Source organism: Drosophila persimilis, unplaced genomic scaffold, assembly GCF_003286085.1.
Source record: "Drosophila persimilis strain 14011-0111.01,24,50 unplaced genomic scaffold, DperRS2 tig00000191-arrow-pilon, whole genome shotgun sequence".
NCBI classification, from domain to species: Eukaryota; Metazoa; Arthropoda; class Insecta; order Diptera; family Drosophilidae; genus Drosophila; species Drosophila persimilis.
In genome coordinates, this window is record NW_020825298.1 from 2,295,532 (window position 1) to 2,309,571 (window position 14,040).

The 14,040-nt window shown below is 48.8% G+C and overlaps 1 protein-coding gene across 1 annotated transcript in view; it reads right to left on the minus strand.

The window, feature by feature from the left end:
- Positions 1–501: 501 nt before the first annotated feature.
- The window catches only part of LOC6595736 (putative neural-cadherin 2), a 50,784-nt gene continuing 37,245 nt past the window's right edge, over positions 502–14,040 (minus strand). Inside the window, exons 9-14 of the mRNA XM_026988145.1 lie at positions 10,627–12,952; positions 10,088–10,258; positions 8,536–8,777; positions 1,591–1,821; positions 1,309–1,482; positions 502–1,229 (exon numbers count right to left, since the gene is read on the minus strand). Coding sequence (XP_026843946.1) covers positions 931–1,229; positions 1,309–1,482; positions 1,591–1,821; positions 8,536–8,777; positions 10,088–10,258; positions 10,627–12,952 — 3,443 coding nt within the window. The 3' untranslated portion in view covers positions 502–930. The remainder of the gene's footprint in view (positions 1,230–1,308; positions 1,483–1,590; positions 1,822–8,535; positions 8,778–10,087; positions 10,259–10,626; positions 12,953–14,040) is intronic.

A 14,040-nucleotide genomic window follows, 5' to 3' on the forward strand; every position in this document is an offset into this window, starting at 1 on the left:
AAGTTGCATCCGTTTTTTCCCCCTTTGTTCCGGAAACTTTTGCGGCCACGTGTGGGTGTCCGCCGGTGTGGGCTCCGTGGCACCGACAGCTTCAGGTGCTACCTGGTAGGCAATCGGACACGTTCCCCAAACGGTGGCACCGCAAAGTTGCACTGTTTCCCCGGCGTACGGCGGGGGTCTGGTTTTCGGTTCGACTTACGTGCTAGAGAGCCCACGCCGTATTTATACAGGGTCTTTAACTAGTATTTTTCAAGTTTTATAAACTCTTTTAGTAGGCTTAATATACTTATATATTCGTAGTGTTTTTCGCTTGAATTTCTTTGATTTCTTAGTTGGTTCGATAGAAAATCATTGAGAAGAATAAGGAAGGAATGTACAGAGAGGAAGATACAGGACAGAGGGACCTAAACAGATATCCCAAGGGTTGAAATAAAGTCAAGACAGAAGAGGGTAGAACCTTGAAGAAAGTTATATAGGTTCTACTAAAAATTGGCCCATAGAATTACCCAGAATTGTAAATGCAATACAAGTTGGTCCTTAAAGTGGAAGAGTCTGAAAGATAGGCCATTCAGTAGTGGTATTTATTATAATCATAGTGCTTCCAAGAAGTAAATCGAAATGAGGGAAAGAAGTATACTTTTAGTAGGAATAGAAATCGGATGTACACCCTTCTATAGCTTATTCGTTAGAACAGTTATCAGCTTATATTAGTCTTAAATTCCACAGTTAAACCACAAATATATCCGTTTATATATATATATAATACATTCAATTGTAATCCTAGCCAGACACACGAATACACAAAAACATATTTTCGGTTGGAGAGTGTGCTCTCCCCTCGCCACCCCCTCCTGCCGGATAATGGCATGGCATATGGCCATAATGCTTACAGCTGAAACATCGGTTTAACTACAACTTAACTATTTATTTTTATAATACAACTTTGTCGGCATCGGGCTTGGGGCAGCCACCGCCGGGCCCGGCACCGCTGCCCGTTGCAACCACAGCGAGGACACCGCTGTCCGCCGGCAAGGATACTGCTCCTCCTGCAGCTGCTGCCGCTGCTCCTTTTGATGATGATGTTGGTGGTGGTGTTGCTGCTGCTGCTGCCCCGTCCGTGGGGGGCTGCTTGGCTTTCGCCTTATCGTGCACGTACATGGCGGCGAGCGCATTGAAACGTGGACCCCAATTTTGTAAATAGTTAAAGTCTTGATTCTCATCATCAGTGCCTGCAGAACAGAGGGAACAAGAGCTGCATTAGAGGTCTCCTTATGGAGGGGCAGGGGCAGGGGCAGGGGCACGCGGTACCTGAGGCCAACGAGCTGAGGGACTCTGCTATGCTGCCACTCCCCTCGAAGGTGAAATTCCGCAGGTCATCGAAGGGCGGGGCATTGGGATCCTTGTCGATGCGCTGCTTCCGCTCCTCCATCAGATAGGCCACATTCAGCTCCTGGCCGGGCGGCAGCAGTGTCATCACAGGATCTACACCCAAGACAAACATTACCACAATTACTGGGGCACTTCCCACACGAGGGCACATGTGCCACACGACGACACACGCCACACGCCACATCGCGGCTGTTTACTCACAGATGATGGGCATCTTGCAGGCGGCAATGTCCGGCGGCATGGAGCCGCCACCTTGGGCGCTGATTGGTATTTGCAGTGGCGTTATATCGAAGGCCGTCATATCATCCTCGCCGCCGCCCTCGTCCTCGTAGCTGATTACCGTTTCGCGCACATCCTTCTCCGGTCCAGAGCGCTTCTTCTTTTTGGTCGTTTTTCGTTTCCGAGAGTACAGTACAAAGATCAGGGCCAGAACTGAAAGCAAACGAAACATTATTTAATATTACGTGTTTTCATAAGTGCATGCGAGAGGTGCAACAATTTATAAGTATATCAATTGCAAGTATTTTTTTTGGTTTATTCTGAGATAAGCTCTACAAAATTGTTCCCAGTGTTCCCTTCCGTTGCCCTCTTTACAGTTTTCCGCTTTTTATTGTCCCCTGCCTCTAGCATTGCGAGTGAGAGAGTGGGTGGGGAGAGCAACGACTCGCTCAGAGAGGATCAAAAGGGTCTAGAGGAAGAGAGCGCGCGTTGAGCGTATGTATGTAGAAAAAAGAAACGACACAGCGCGCTGCAGCGGAACAAAAAAAAAACAATTTATGCAAAAAAAATATGTTTATCCACATATGTAAATAGCACATACATATGTACATACTTAAATATATACACATTTGTATATCAGAAATTTCTGCACTTTTCCTTCTTAGATCAGCATTTCTGCCGCCATTTTGCCTCCTTCTGCGCCCCCGCCCTTTTCCAAACCCTTTTCTTGCGCTAAAACACATTTAATTTGTACATTTATATATGCACTGCACTGAACTTCATTTCACACACCTGCTCGACATTTTTCCCGATGGATTTCCACCATTTTCCGCATTTTCTCGAATTTAAGCGCGGAGCCAACATACAGAACGCGCGCTTTGCCGACGGTAAAATGAAAGTGAGAGCGCTATAAATGCGTTTTTTCTTTGATCTCCTGCTTCTATTCCTTATTGCTCTCTCTCTCTCTCTCTTACTCTCTCTCCAGCTTCTTTTGCAAAAACGAAACGAAAAAAAAGCTTGGACAACTAAAATAACAGATTTTAGATTTTTAAACTTCTTTCTCTGCTACTGCAAGGAGAGATCATTTAATTTAATAAAACTAAGTCATTTCACCATACGCTGCACCTTCACCGCGCACTGTAAATCACTCACTAGTCTCACCATCTCACTCCCACTCTCACACTCTTTTGATCACTCTTTTCAGTAGCAGAGGCAAACGACAAGGAGCATGTTGAAATTATTAAAGGTGCTTCGCTAGCTCTGTTCGGGTCTATTTACGCTCCGCACAACTGAGAGCGATTGCTTGGCGAGAGAGAGAGAGAGAAACACCAAGCTTGCTGTTGCGCTGAGCAAAAGGTGTCGTGAGAAGAGAGCGCGTTGCTGCCGAGCGTGGGTGGAGAGAGGACAATTAGGAAGAGTAGCAGTCAAGGGCGTACCCATGTGCCAGAAGGGGGATCGCTGGTCGCCCCTTCAGCATACATATTATTGGAAAACATATGCAAATTTAAATATAAAGGTTTGTGCTGCCCTCATCCAATCTTCCTAAATGCATGTAATATCATCATCTAACGCGTAACAATCACGGGCCCCCTTTGCGAAATACTGGGTACGCCCTTGGCAGCAGAATGAGAGATCAAAGAATGAACGCATTTGCAGCGCTCTCACTCAAATTTTTTCAACCGGTCAAAGCGCGCGTTCTGTAAGTCGGCTCCGCGTTTAAATTCGAGAAAATTCGGAAAATGGTGAAAATCCATCGGGAAAAATGTCGCGCTGGTGTGTGAAATGAAGTTCAGTGCAGTGCATATATAAATGTACAAAATAAATGTGTTTTAGTGCAAGAAAAGTGTTTGGAAAAGGGCGGGGGCGCAGAAGGAGGCAAAATGGCGGCAAAAATGCAAATCTACGAAGGAAAAGTGCAAAAAATATGTATTTTATATGTGCAATGTTTGATATATATGTATGTATGTTGTTAAACATAATACTTTTGCTTAAATTCGTTTTTTTTTTATGTGTAAAAATCTGGAATGTGTTTTTTCCTTGTCTCGCCTTTTTTTTTCGCTGGATCACATGAGTTCTAGCAATGTGTGTGTGTTTGTGTGCGTGCTTGAAAAATCGTCAAGTTTCGTCCCTTTCCCACTCCCTTCAATGGAGAGTAGTAGTGGGATGCAGTGAAGAAGAGAATCAAAAAGGAGAGAGTGCTCTCGTTCCAAGTGAAGTTTGATGAAAGGGTGAGGCATTACCAATAGTGCTGATCTGACTCTCTCTTGCTTGGTGTATTCACACGAACTTCCGCCCACTAACGCCTCACCTTAAATAAATATGCTTAAAAATTGTGCTCTTATTGGAAATCATTTTGTGCGTTTCGTGCGTTTATGGGTAAGTGAGAAAAGAAACGACCCCTGTACTTAAATATAATAATACAGAGAATATCCATCTCTTATTCCCACTTGCAACTTGCACTTTGAAATCTCTACCTGCAGTAAAAGTATCTTTCCATTTAATAACTATCGTGCTCTTTACAGTTCTCATTTAATTTACATTATCTACTCTCCGCCAACCTTCCTGTCTGCTCCTCATTAAAGTCTCTCTATTTTTCTTTCCAACGTTGCTGCTTTCGGAAAAAAGAGGAGCAAAAAGTGTGAAGCAAATACCCAGTACAGTGGGTACTGCTGCTGTGACTGGCAGTCCGTGTTGGGGGTGTCTGTTAACTGTCAGCCCCATAACAACAACTCCATTTACATTTAATGAAGGTAATTAAATGTAGGGAAAAATGTTATTCTTTTTGCCGTTTCCTGCATTTGCACACTTACAGAATGGAGAGGGAGGAGGGAGGAGGGTGGAGAGCAGGTTCTAAACTGATAAATATGAGAGGGAACGCATTTAATTGGTCTCCAGTTCGTGATGTAATTAATATTTTGTTGATGTTTTTGGTGTTTTTGGACATTATGAAATGTACATTTCTGTGTAATTGGCTGTGAGAAATAGCTTTACTCAAAGGAAAATCACAGCAAAGCTCCTTCAACAATTCCAAGAATTAAGCTTAAAAAAATACTAGTATTTTAGTTTTAAAAAATGAACTTTGTTGCATAAGTTTTTGTCGTTTTTGGGGATCGTCGGTTGGCAGTTATTTGGCAACTAATGAATCCAGTCTTAGCCTTTTAGCCTCGAAGAAATGTGGTACGAAAAAGCAACATCCTGTCATTTGAGACAGAGTTTTAATTATTTTTACTTGGCTGTTTGCTTAACCCCACAGTGCCAGAGCCAGAGCCAGAGCCAAGTTAATATTCCTGTCAACTGAAGCGCAAATGATAAAATGCATGTCGACTCGAGAGAACAGAACCCAAGCCCCAAAACCGTCTTTCCTGCCCCCCACTCGCTTTCTTTTTTTGGTCCTGTTTACACGACAAACACAGAGAGTGATGGTTCAAGAGACCCAGTTCAGAGGATTCGCAGTCCCGAGAATATGTTCCAGTGGCTGGAGCCGAGAGAAACTTATTAATAACTTTATGCTACTTAAGGAAACTCAAGGAAAAAGGCAAGCCGAGAGCCAAAGAGAGAGAGAGCTGAGGGCAGAACTTAACAAGTTTTCATGGTGGAACGACTTGAAGTTGGACTTCTGGCAGCACTAGAAATGTGCATTTGGAATGTGGAATGTGGAATGTCGAATGTTTTTGGCCTGTAAGCGTAATCCGCTTAGATGGCAAATGGCTGTCAATGGGGGTGTGGCCGTGCGCCCCTCTCGACTCGTTTTTGTCTTGGCCACTTCGGAGCCCGAGGCGTTTCCCTTGGGGCGCTTCTGTCGTCCCAAGTTTAATGCAACAATTACAACATAAAGTTGCAACACGCCCGGAAAACCCCAAAAACCGAAAATAGTTCATTGCCAGTTCTTGGCCGTGAAGCTTGAAGTGCATTAAATTGTGTCCTCCCACCGCAGAAAGGAGCGACAAAACTTTCTAAATTATCTTGCCACACAAGTTTTGCTTTTAATGGGGGGGGTTCCCCTCCCCCTCCCCACCAGCCCCATCAATGATTCGCCTTAAAAGCGAGGGGGGGGGTGGAGCCAAAGCCAAAGGCTGACCAAATCTGTTTGGAAAGTTATGCGAATCGAAGGAATGTCATTCTTTGGGATTAATTATAAGTTGAATCCGTTTTTAATTAGTTAAGAAATAACCGAACAGAAGCTGCCGAAGGGAGTTGGAAAAATATTCTTGAAATTTAATTAAATCTCTGACTCTCTCTCCCTCTCTCTTCCAGTGCGGCTTGGCAGGGGAGGGTGAGTTTTACACAAAAACAAAGATACAAATGTATTTACTCTTTTTACAACACATATGCGATAATCCCAGCTTTTATTTGCTCAATAAATAAAACCTAATGTCCTTCCAATGCCATTAAATCTAATTTAATTCCATTGCAAACAATACCCACAAAAATTCAAAGCATTAAATTATTCAAAATATCCAATTTTTGTGGCAAATTAAAAAGGGGACTTCCCTTGGCCCCAAAAACCGATTTTAATGGCTGATTCCCTTGCACAAATTTCACAATATTCTTTTTTTTGGTAAGCGGGCCAGGGCCAACTGTTCATTCATCAACCTTTAATCAACATTAGAGATACCCACAAGCCGAAAAACTACATATAAAAAAACAAAAACAAAAGCCAAAAGGCAAGAATATCCTGTACTGAACAGGAACAAAAGCGGAAAGGAGAGCTCTTTAACAGCCTTTGTTTGCCCTCAACTATGGAGCCACGGACGGAGCCAAGGAATGCAGGGAATACTCGTATCTTGAACCCTGAACCTGCTGACCAGGCCGGTGGGAGCGGGGAGGGGGGAGGGGGCGGGGGCTCATCAAAAGTGCCATCGGGATGGGTTTTGTGCAAACAAGCAGGTTTTTGTAGTGGCTCTTCCACTTGAAACTTTATGCTAAAGTACAGTTCAGCGATTCACAGATTACACGGCTGCAGGAACGGGAGAAGAGCAGGGAGCAAAGTACACGGGGTGACAGGCGGACAGGAGGACAGAAGGACAGGCGGACAGGACATGAAAAAGCGTTGACTGTAAATAATGTTGGATAATTATTTAGTTTGTTTTTCATCTTCACGCCACTTAAAGGCACGAAATGGGAATTCAACAACAACAAAGAACCAAGAAAGCAAGCCACGACTTTGAGAAGTGAAACTTGCGATACCCTGGGAGAACTATGGGAACTATGGACCCCAGAAATCATCCGAAAGACTGATAGATAGGTAGAGAGAGGCGTTCCGGGCTGTGACTGCAAAAGGGCTCCTATTACCCTCTCGAAGGAATTTATGGTTTGGGTTCTTGAAAAATTTTGCACATCATAAAGCGGACAAGTGGGGGGAAAAGTCCAGAGAACAGAGTGGAGAGTGGAGAGTGGAGTGTATTTTTGTGCCTCGTCGCTTATTTATTGCGCCTATTTTGCGGTTTAGCGGTTTTATGGCCACTCCCTGGCATCGCCCATTGTTTGCGGAGCATCTTCTGGTGGGCCCCGCAGGCAACTGGATAATTATCTGGCTTAGCAGCGTCTAATTAGCTTAAGGTTCCGCTTTTGTTACACTGCAATTTCAGAGCAGGACTACGTTTTGGACCCATTAGAGTGGGGCCCGGGCACAGGCACAGGCACAGGCACAGGGATACGGATAAATCAGCGTCACTTTTAAATATGGCCAAAAATAAATTGCCTACAGCGGGGCACAGATCGGGTGAGTAGGGTAGGGGACGGGGGGGAATGTACGCGCTAATTGAAAATCCTTTCAAATCCCAGACGAGCCGGCGAAACGAAAATAGATTGTCGCGCAATGCGTACGAGAAAACGCATTTGCATGGCCAAAACGAGAAGAGAGAAGGGGAGAGGGGGAGAGGAGAGCGGCCCAGAGAGCGGCCTGGACTGGAGCAAAGCTGAAAAACAGAAAAACCAAAAAATAACCAAATGGCCAAAGCCACTTAACACTCGTTCGGGAAATCCATTAAGTGCCAGAATTTTGTTGAAATTTTATTCTATTTTTTTCTGTGTGTGTGTGTTTTGAAAAAGTAAGCAATAAAATGGCGCAAATTGGCTTAGGCAGGGGTTATAAATGGCCAAAATGGCAGCGCCCACTGGCCAAAGACCCAAAGCGTGGAATCCGATTGCGAATTGGGAATTAACTGGAGGGAAAGTCCCAGGAAGTGGAGAAAATATTTCATAGGTTTTTCTTGAATTTTATTAATCTGTGGAAAAGTCTTTTAAGTGATTTTAATATATATTTATTTCTTCCTCTGCCAAGAAGTGGAATTTTTAACAATATTTATCTATATATTTCCCTGAAATATAAGAGAGTATTTGTATCTTCTTGAAGCTACGAGTCGCTTGCCATTTTTTCGCTTAAATTAAAAGATAAAACACAGTGTAAAAGCTTCAGCCATTTCTCTGGCATTAATTAGCCGCTAAAAAATATGTTCACCCCATTTATTTTTAAGCTAATCCAACAAATTGCCCTTGTCTGAAAGCAGCAAAAAAATAGTCGCCTCTGCTGGCACTTTGTGTTGCTGAAAATGCAAGGGGTCCCGGCCACGTAACCCTCGTTAGAGAGAGAGAGAGGGAGAGGTCCTTCTTCCATATGCATACACAGACCCAGCCGACGACTGTCCAAACAGATGTCAGTGTCGTAGGGGGTTTTGCACATTCATGTGAGTGTTTTTTTTTTGTGTGGAGCCTCTGGAACCCACTGAAAATTGCATTAGCATGGGGAGAGCAGAAACACGGCCAAAGAACAGTCGAATGGCAGGACAGTCGCTCGCTGGGGGACCAAGAAGGCCCGCTGTTTAAGCCGCTTAATTGACACACACACGAACGGGGAAATTTGGAAGCCGCTTTGCGCCGCCAAGAAGAAGGGAGAGCCCCACAATTGTGGCCACATTTCGTACTTACTCAATATGATAATCAGGCAAACGAATATGGCGCCGAGGGCCCCCATGCTTAGCTTCAGGCGCTGGCCCTCCTGCACCAGCTCGCAGTTCTCGCCCCAGTAGCCCTCCGGGCAGATGCAGCGATACCGCAGACGGGGCTCCAGATTGATGCACGTGGCCCCATTGAGGCAGGGCAGATCCAGGCATTCGTTGCGATCGACACAGCCCTTGGTGTCCGACGACATGATGCGTCCCTCGCTGCAACTGAAATGGAAAGAGGCACGGGGGATTAGGACTTTGGAGGCGATTACTGGAAGCTGGAACATGGTACCCTGTAGAGGCAGGGCACGGAGGAAGGATTGGGCTTGTGGGGGAAGATGGAACTGAGAGCCTAGATCCCCTAGGATGAAGAGTATCCCCCGGCTGGTCGCTGGGCTCCAACTTTTTTGCAGCCAAAGTTGTGTGGCCCACTGCGAAGGGCGGCGAAGGGCGTGAAGTGGTGGTCCCAGGGGGGGAGAGAGGGTGAAAATTTAAAGCTTAAATTTCTAGAATTTAAGCCCGGGGCATTCCCTGTGGTCGCCACGTCTTGGTGTCTCCGACTGACACAATTTCCAGAGGCATTGCGTTCACGGCTGCGGGCCCCACAACTGGCAGTGGAATTGGGGCTAAAGTAAGCATAATTTATGACACGTCGACACCTGAAGGGGGCGGCAGCTAGAAACCTGGGCCACTATTTAAATTTATTTAAAAAATGGTGCAAGGCAAACACGTGTCGGGGAAATCATACCAGGCCCCCAGATGTTTCTGTTCCCGAAAGCAAATGGAGCGAGAATGGAGCTTACTCTGCGGGGGCCTTGCGGGGGCCGTGCGGGGGGTGGCTGCTGGTGCTCTGGCAGTGAAGGTCCTGTGCGGTTGCGGAGGACAGGACACCGACAGCGACACCGACAGCGACATGATGCAGTGCCAGATTGGGTGGAGGCAGGAGGTGGGACTGGATGATGGAGTCACTCTCTGCAGAACTAATGATGTGGAAAATGTGCTCGGCAGAGAGCAGCAGAGAGCCCATCATCGATGAGGTGTTGCAGATGGCAGCAGCTAGAAACCTTAGGATCAAGGGGCATGCCCCAGATACCAGATACCAGATATATGTATGTACGGCTTCCTGCGGCGTCTGGCAGGGCCCGAGAGGACATGTGATGACAATTGATATTATTTGTTTTGCATTCGGAGTCAATTTGCTGTTTGCCATTGTCGGGTAGAGAGTGGAGACTGGCAGGAGGGGTTTTTCCACCCCCCCACCCACAAATCGATGTCCTGCCTTAATGGGAAATGGTAAAAGGAAACTGTGGAGCACTGCTCGCAGTTGTAGCTGCTGTTTGGAGGACGAAAGCACCTTTGACAAAAGTTATAATTTGTTTCCTTCCGCCTGGACTCTCATTCAATTAATCATATTGCCCCTTCGGTGTCTCGTTTCAAAGGAAAAGTTCTAGTAATTAGCTGGGAAAAACCATAAATTCCTCAACACTGGCAATTCAATTTAATTAGCCCCACAGGAGGGCAGGGGGGGTACTCACGTGCACTCGTATTCGTTCCACAAATCGACACAGTCAAAGGGATCCGGGCAGATGACATTGGAACAGGGCCTGTTCGAGGGACAGTTGCGGTCCAGATTGCGGGCCATCGTCGCCTGGCCCCACTGAGTGCCGTTCATGGCGGGCGGCAGGGGCAGGTGTTTGCCGTCCAATCTGCAAAACAGGAGAGTGAAAAATATGCATGAGTTACACGAAAACCCAGGCACAAGCCCGGGCCCAAGCAGCACTTATCAGCAATCGAGGAGGAAAACAAGAAGCAATGATGGAACGAAGACGGGAATACCCTCATTGGATGGGTATTTCGATGGGAAAAGGTATCAATTATATGGTATTTGGTGCTTAAAAGTGGCCTGGAGAGATTGATCCATTGATTCCTTCTCCAAGATCATGCCTCTGTCACACAATGGCCCCTAATGGGTCCTTTTCCAGCGCTTCAGACTGCCTGCTGTTAAGGGCAACCCCTCTTCGTAATACCCTTCTGCTGGCCCAAAGATTAGGCCTCAATTTTGGGGTCGTCTCACCTGATGTCATCGAGGCAGCTCCTTTGAAAATCGGACTGGACCTCAAAGGTCTTGACGCCCGTGTACTCGGCCTTGCCGCCCGCATAGACGCCCTCCTGCTTGTCGATGCTCAGCCACTGGTGGCCGGTGTAGTGGAAGGACTCGTTGTAGCGCCGGGACTCGCCGCCGTCGAGCTCCATGAGGGCCGCCGAGCCGTAGCGGCTAATGCGAATCACATGCCACTGTCCGTCGTTGACGGCGATGGCCGTGAGGGCCAGCAGCTGCTCCTCGTTCCGCAGCGAGTTCAGGTTGTAGCGGAACTGCAGCTGGCCCCGGCGCAGCTCCAGGATGGCGTACTCGCGGTGGTGCTGATCGCTGACGCGGAACAGCTCGCCGCCCTGCTCCCGCGTGCGGAAGCGCAGCTGCAGCTGCGTGCTGAAGCGGTCCGGCTCGAAGCTGAGGGCGAACTTCACGTAGCTCTGGGCCTTGAAGGTGGTCGGGATGGTGGGCACGTTGCAGCCGGGCCCCATCCAGCCGGGCTGGCAGTGGCACTTGGCCTGCACCAGGCTGGCCACGCAGTTGCCGTGCTCCCAGCAGCGGGCCGTGTGCTCGGTCTTCAGGCAGACCTCGTCCGTCTGCGGGCAGGCGGGGAAGCTGTTGCGGGCCAGCGCCGGGAAGGCCAGGTCGTAGTGCTCCGAGTTGTGCACCACGTTGCGTATGCAGCCGTCGAAGCCCTTGGAGCTGAACGCGTACTGCCAGTTGTAGAGCGTCTGGTCGAAGTGCTGCCGGTAGAGGCCGCCCAGCTGCAGCGGCTGGTTGAGGTTCAGGGCCTCGGCGAACGGCGGTATCTGGCCGCGGGCCTGGCAGGCGTTGTCGTCGAACTCCGGCGGACTGCCGTCCTCCATCTCCGACACCAGGGCCGTGCGGCAGAAGTCCACCACCATCCGGACGTTCTCCGCATCCCAGAAGACGTCCAGGCGGTGCCAGACCCCGTCGTCGAGGGTCTTCTTGGTCTTCACCCGCAGCTCCAGGGTCCCAGAGCCGAAGTCGATCAGCAGCCGGGGGTAGCCCTGCTCCAGCTCGATGGCCACGAAGTCGCTGATCACCGTCTCGCCGGGCTTGGGCGGCACTATGGGCCCGTTGTAGAGTATCAGGCCGTCGCCCTCGCGCGTTATGAACTCCAGGCTCAGGTGCGACTCCGAGCAGAGCTGCAGCGGCGGATACCAGGCCCAGCCGTTGCCCCGAAAGCTCCGCGTCGACTGCTGGCACCGCGGACCGCCGTAGCCCACGGGGCAGGCCACGCAGCGCGGCCCGTTGCGCGTCTCCACGCAGCGCCCGCCGTTGTAGCACAGATGCGAGCGGCAGTTGTGGTCCGTGCCGGTGAAGTTCCTGGCGCGACACCCGCACTGGGCACTGATCTCCAGCCGGACGCCCACGAGGGCCGTGCGGTTCACGCTCACCGTGTAGGGCTTCTTGCCCAGCTCCACCCTCGAGGAGCACGAGCCGGAGCCGCACTTGCCCCTGCCCTCGTGCAGGCACTCGTTGATGTTGACCATCGTGATGTTGAGGCCCACCTCCTGCTCGATCTCCTCGCGGTGCATCTGCACGACCCCGTTGAGCCGCACGGCCTTGAAGTACGGCTGCTGGGTGGCCGAGCGGGCGGCGAAGTGCACGTCCGTGAGCGGGTGGGGGGAGCCCTCCCGCAGCTGCACGCTGAACACGTCCACGTTGTCCCGATCGGTGTAGAGCAGCTCGGCCAGCTTGTTGCGGAATCGCTCCAGCTTCGAGGGCTCCACCTGCTGCTTCAGCGGGTTCCAGGTGCGCACGAAGTCCTCGTCGCTGAGGTGGGCCAGGCGCATGGAGCCGGCCTGCTGCACCGCCTCCGCCGTGATGTCCCGCACCGTGACACTCAGGTTGGCCGGAATGTCCTCCTGGCCGTGCTCCCTGTCGTACACCTTGAAGCGCAGCTGGTAGCGGCCCCGCCGCGTGCCCGATCGCATCGTCAGGATGCCCGTGTCCGTGTCCAGCTTGAACCGCTGGTGCTCCTGCACCTCCCAGTAGTACTTCTTGTCCGGCACGTCCCAGTCGTCCGGGTCGTTCACGTACACCCTGCCTATGGGCGTGTCCTGCGACTGTCCCTGGTAGTTGTAGACCAGCACGGACTTGCTGCCCGGCTGCATTTTGTTGTCGTTCACGTCGCCGATGGTCACGGTCAGCGTGCTCGTGCCGGTCATGGCCGGGGCTCCGTTGTCCTTGATCTCGATGGGTATGGCATAGGACTTCTGCGCCTCCCGATCGAAGGGCCGCAGCGAGGAGACGATGGCCACGCCGTTGCCATTGTCGCCTCCTGGAAAGGTGGATAGAACAAAGGATGATTAGATTTGTGTTGGTTTTGGTGCTACACAGTCCTTGCAGGGACCTCTTGCATCCTGATTTCCAAACAGTAACTGAATCTGCCCCAAAAGCTATAAAAGCAAGCAACTAGCAATTCAAAAACCCAAAACCCAACAGGAAAACCACATCAATGGGCTCCCCCTCTTCCTCCCTCTTTCCCCTTTTGGACACTTGATTCATTCAAGGCAATTGCCGCACAATCAAAGTCCGAATCAAACGCTAAACCAGACTCTGTTTGCATAGTAATGGTGATTGAATTATGTTTCAGACAATCAGCATCATCAGCAGCATTGTTTGTGCCACAAAGTTGGTAGCCAAAAAAGCAAGGAACAAGGAACCAGGAACAAGGAACCATAGAAAAAAGCCAACTGGATGAACAGGCATGTCGAAAGAGCAGAGCAGAGTAGAGAAAAGAACTGCAGGAGAACACTGCCTGCAGGAATCATCACTCTTGATGCAGTCGACCAAGGACCCAGGACCCAGGACTCAGACCCAGACCCAGACCAGGCCAGGCCTTTGTCTTCATTGCGTTTCTGTGGGTTGTCCCTTCGGTTAGTCCCAAGGTGGGACTTTGAAATGCTCTACAGTTGGGATGATTCCTTTTTTATGCACTTTAAAGGGAGGGAACTTTGACAGATTCGACAGACAGCCAATAAGTTGGACTGTAGATCTGTAGATACATAATTTTTGAAGGAGAATATTTTTCAAAAGGAAAGAGTGTCCGTTTAGGAATTGCTACCTTTTTCTTGAGTCTATTTCGGGCACATTTTCAATGTCTAATTAAAGAATAAATATATTTCTCTGGTCTATAAAACTTTTATGAAACAAAACTTAATCTTTTGTGTATTTAACTGTCACTAAATTGATAAATAGATCCTAAACACAATCGTATATATTTAGCCAAGCTGCGGCTTTCTTTTTTGACAAAAGTTTTTCCATTTTTAAAAAACTTATTCAGATTTTTGCCTAGGATAATGTCTTTGAAAACCAAATTTTATCCTGAAATCAAGGGCCAAATTATTCGTGCTATTAAAAGGAGAA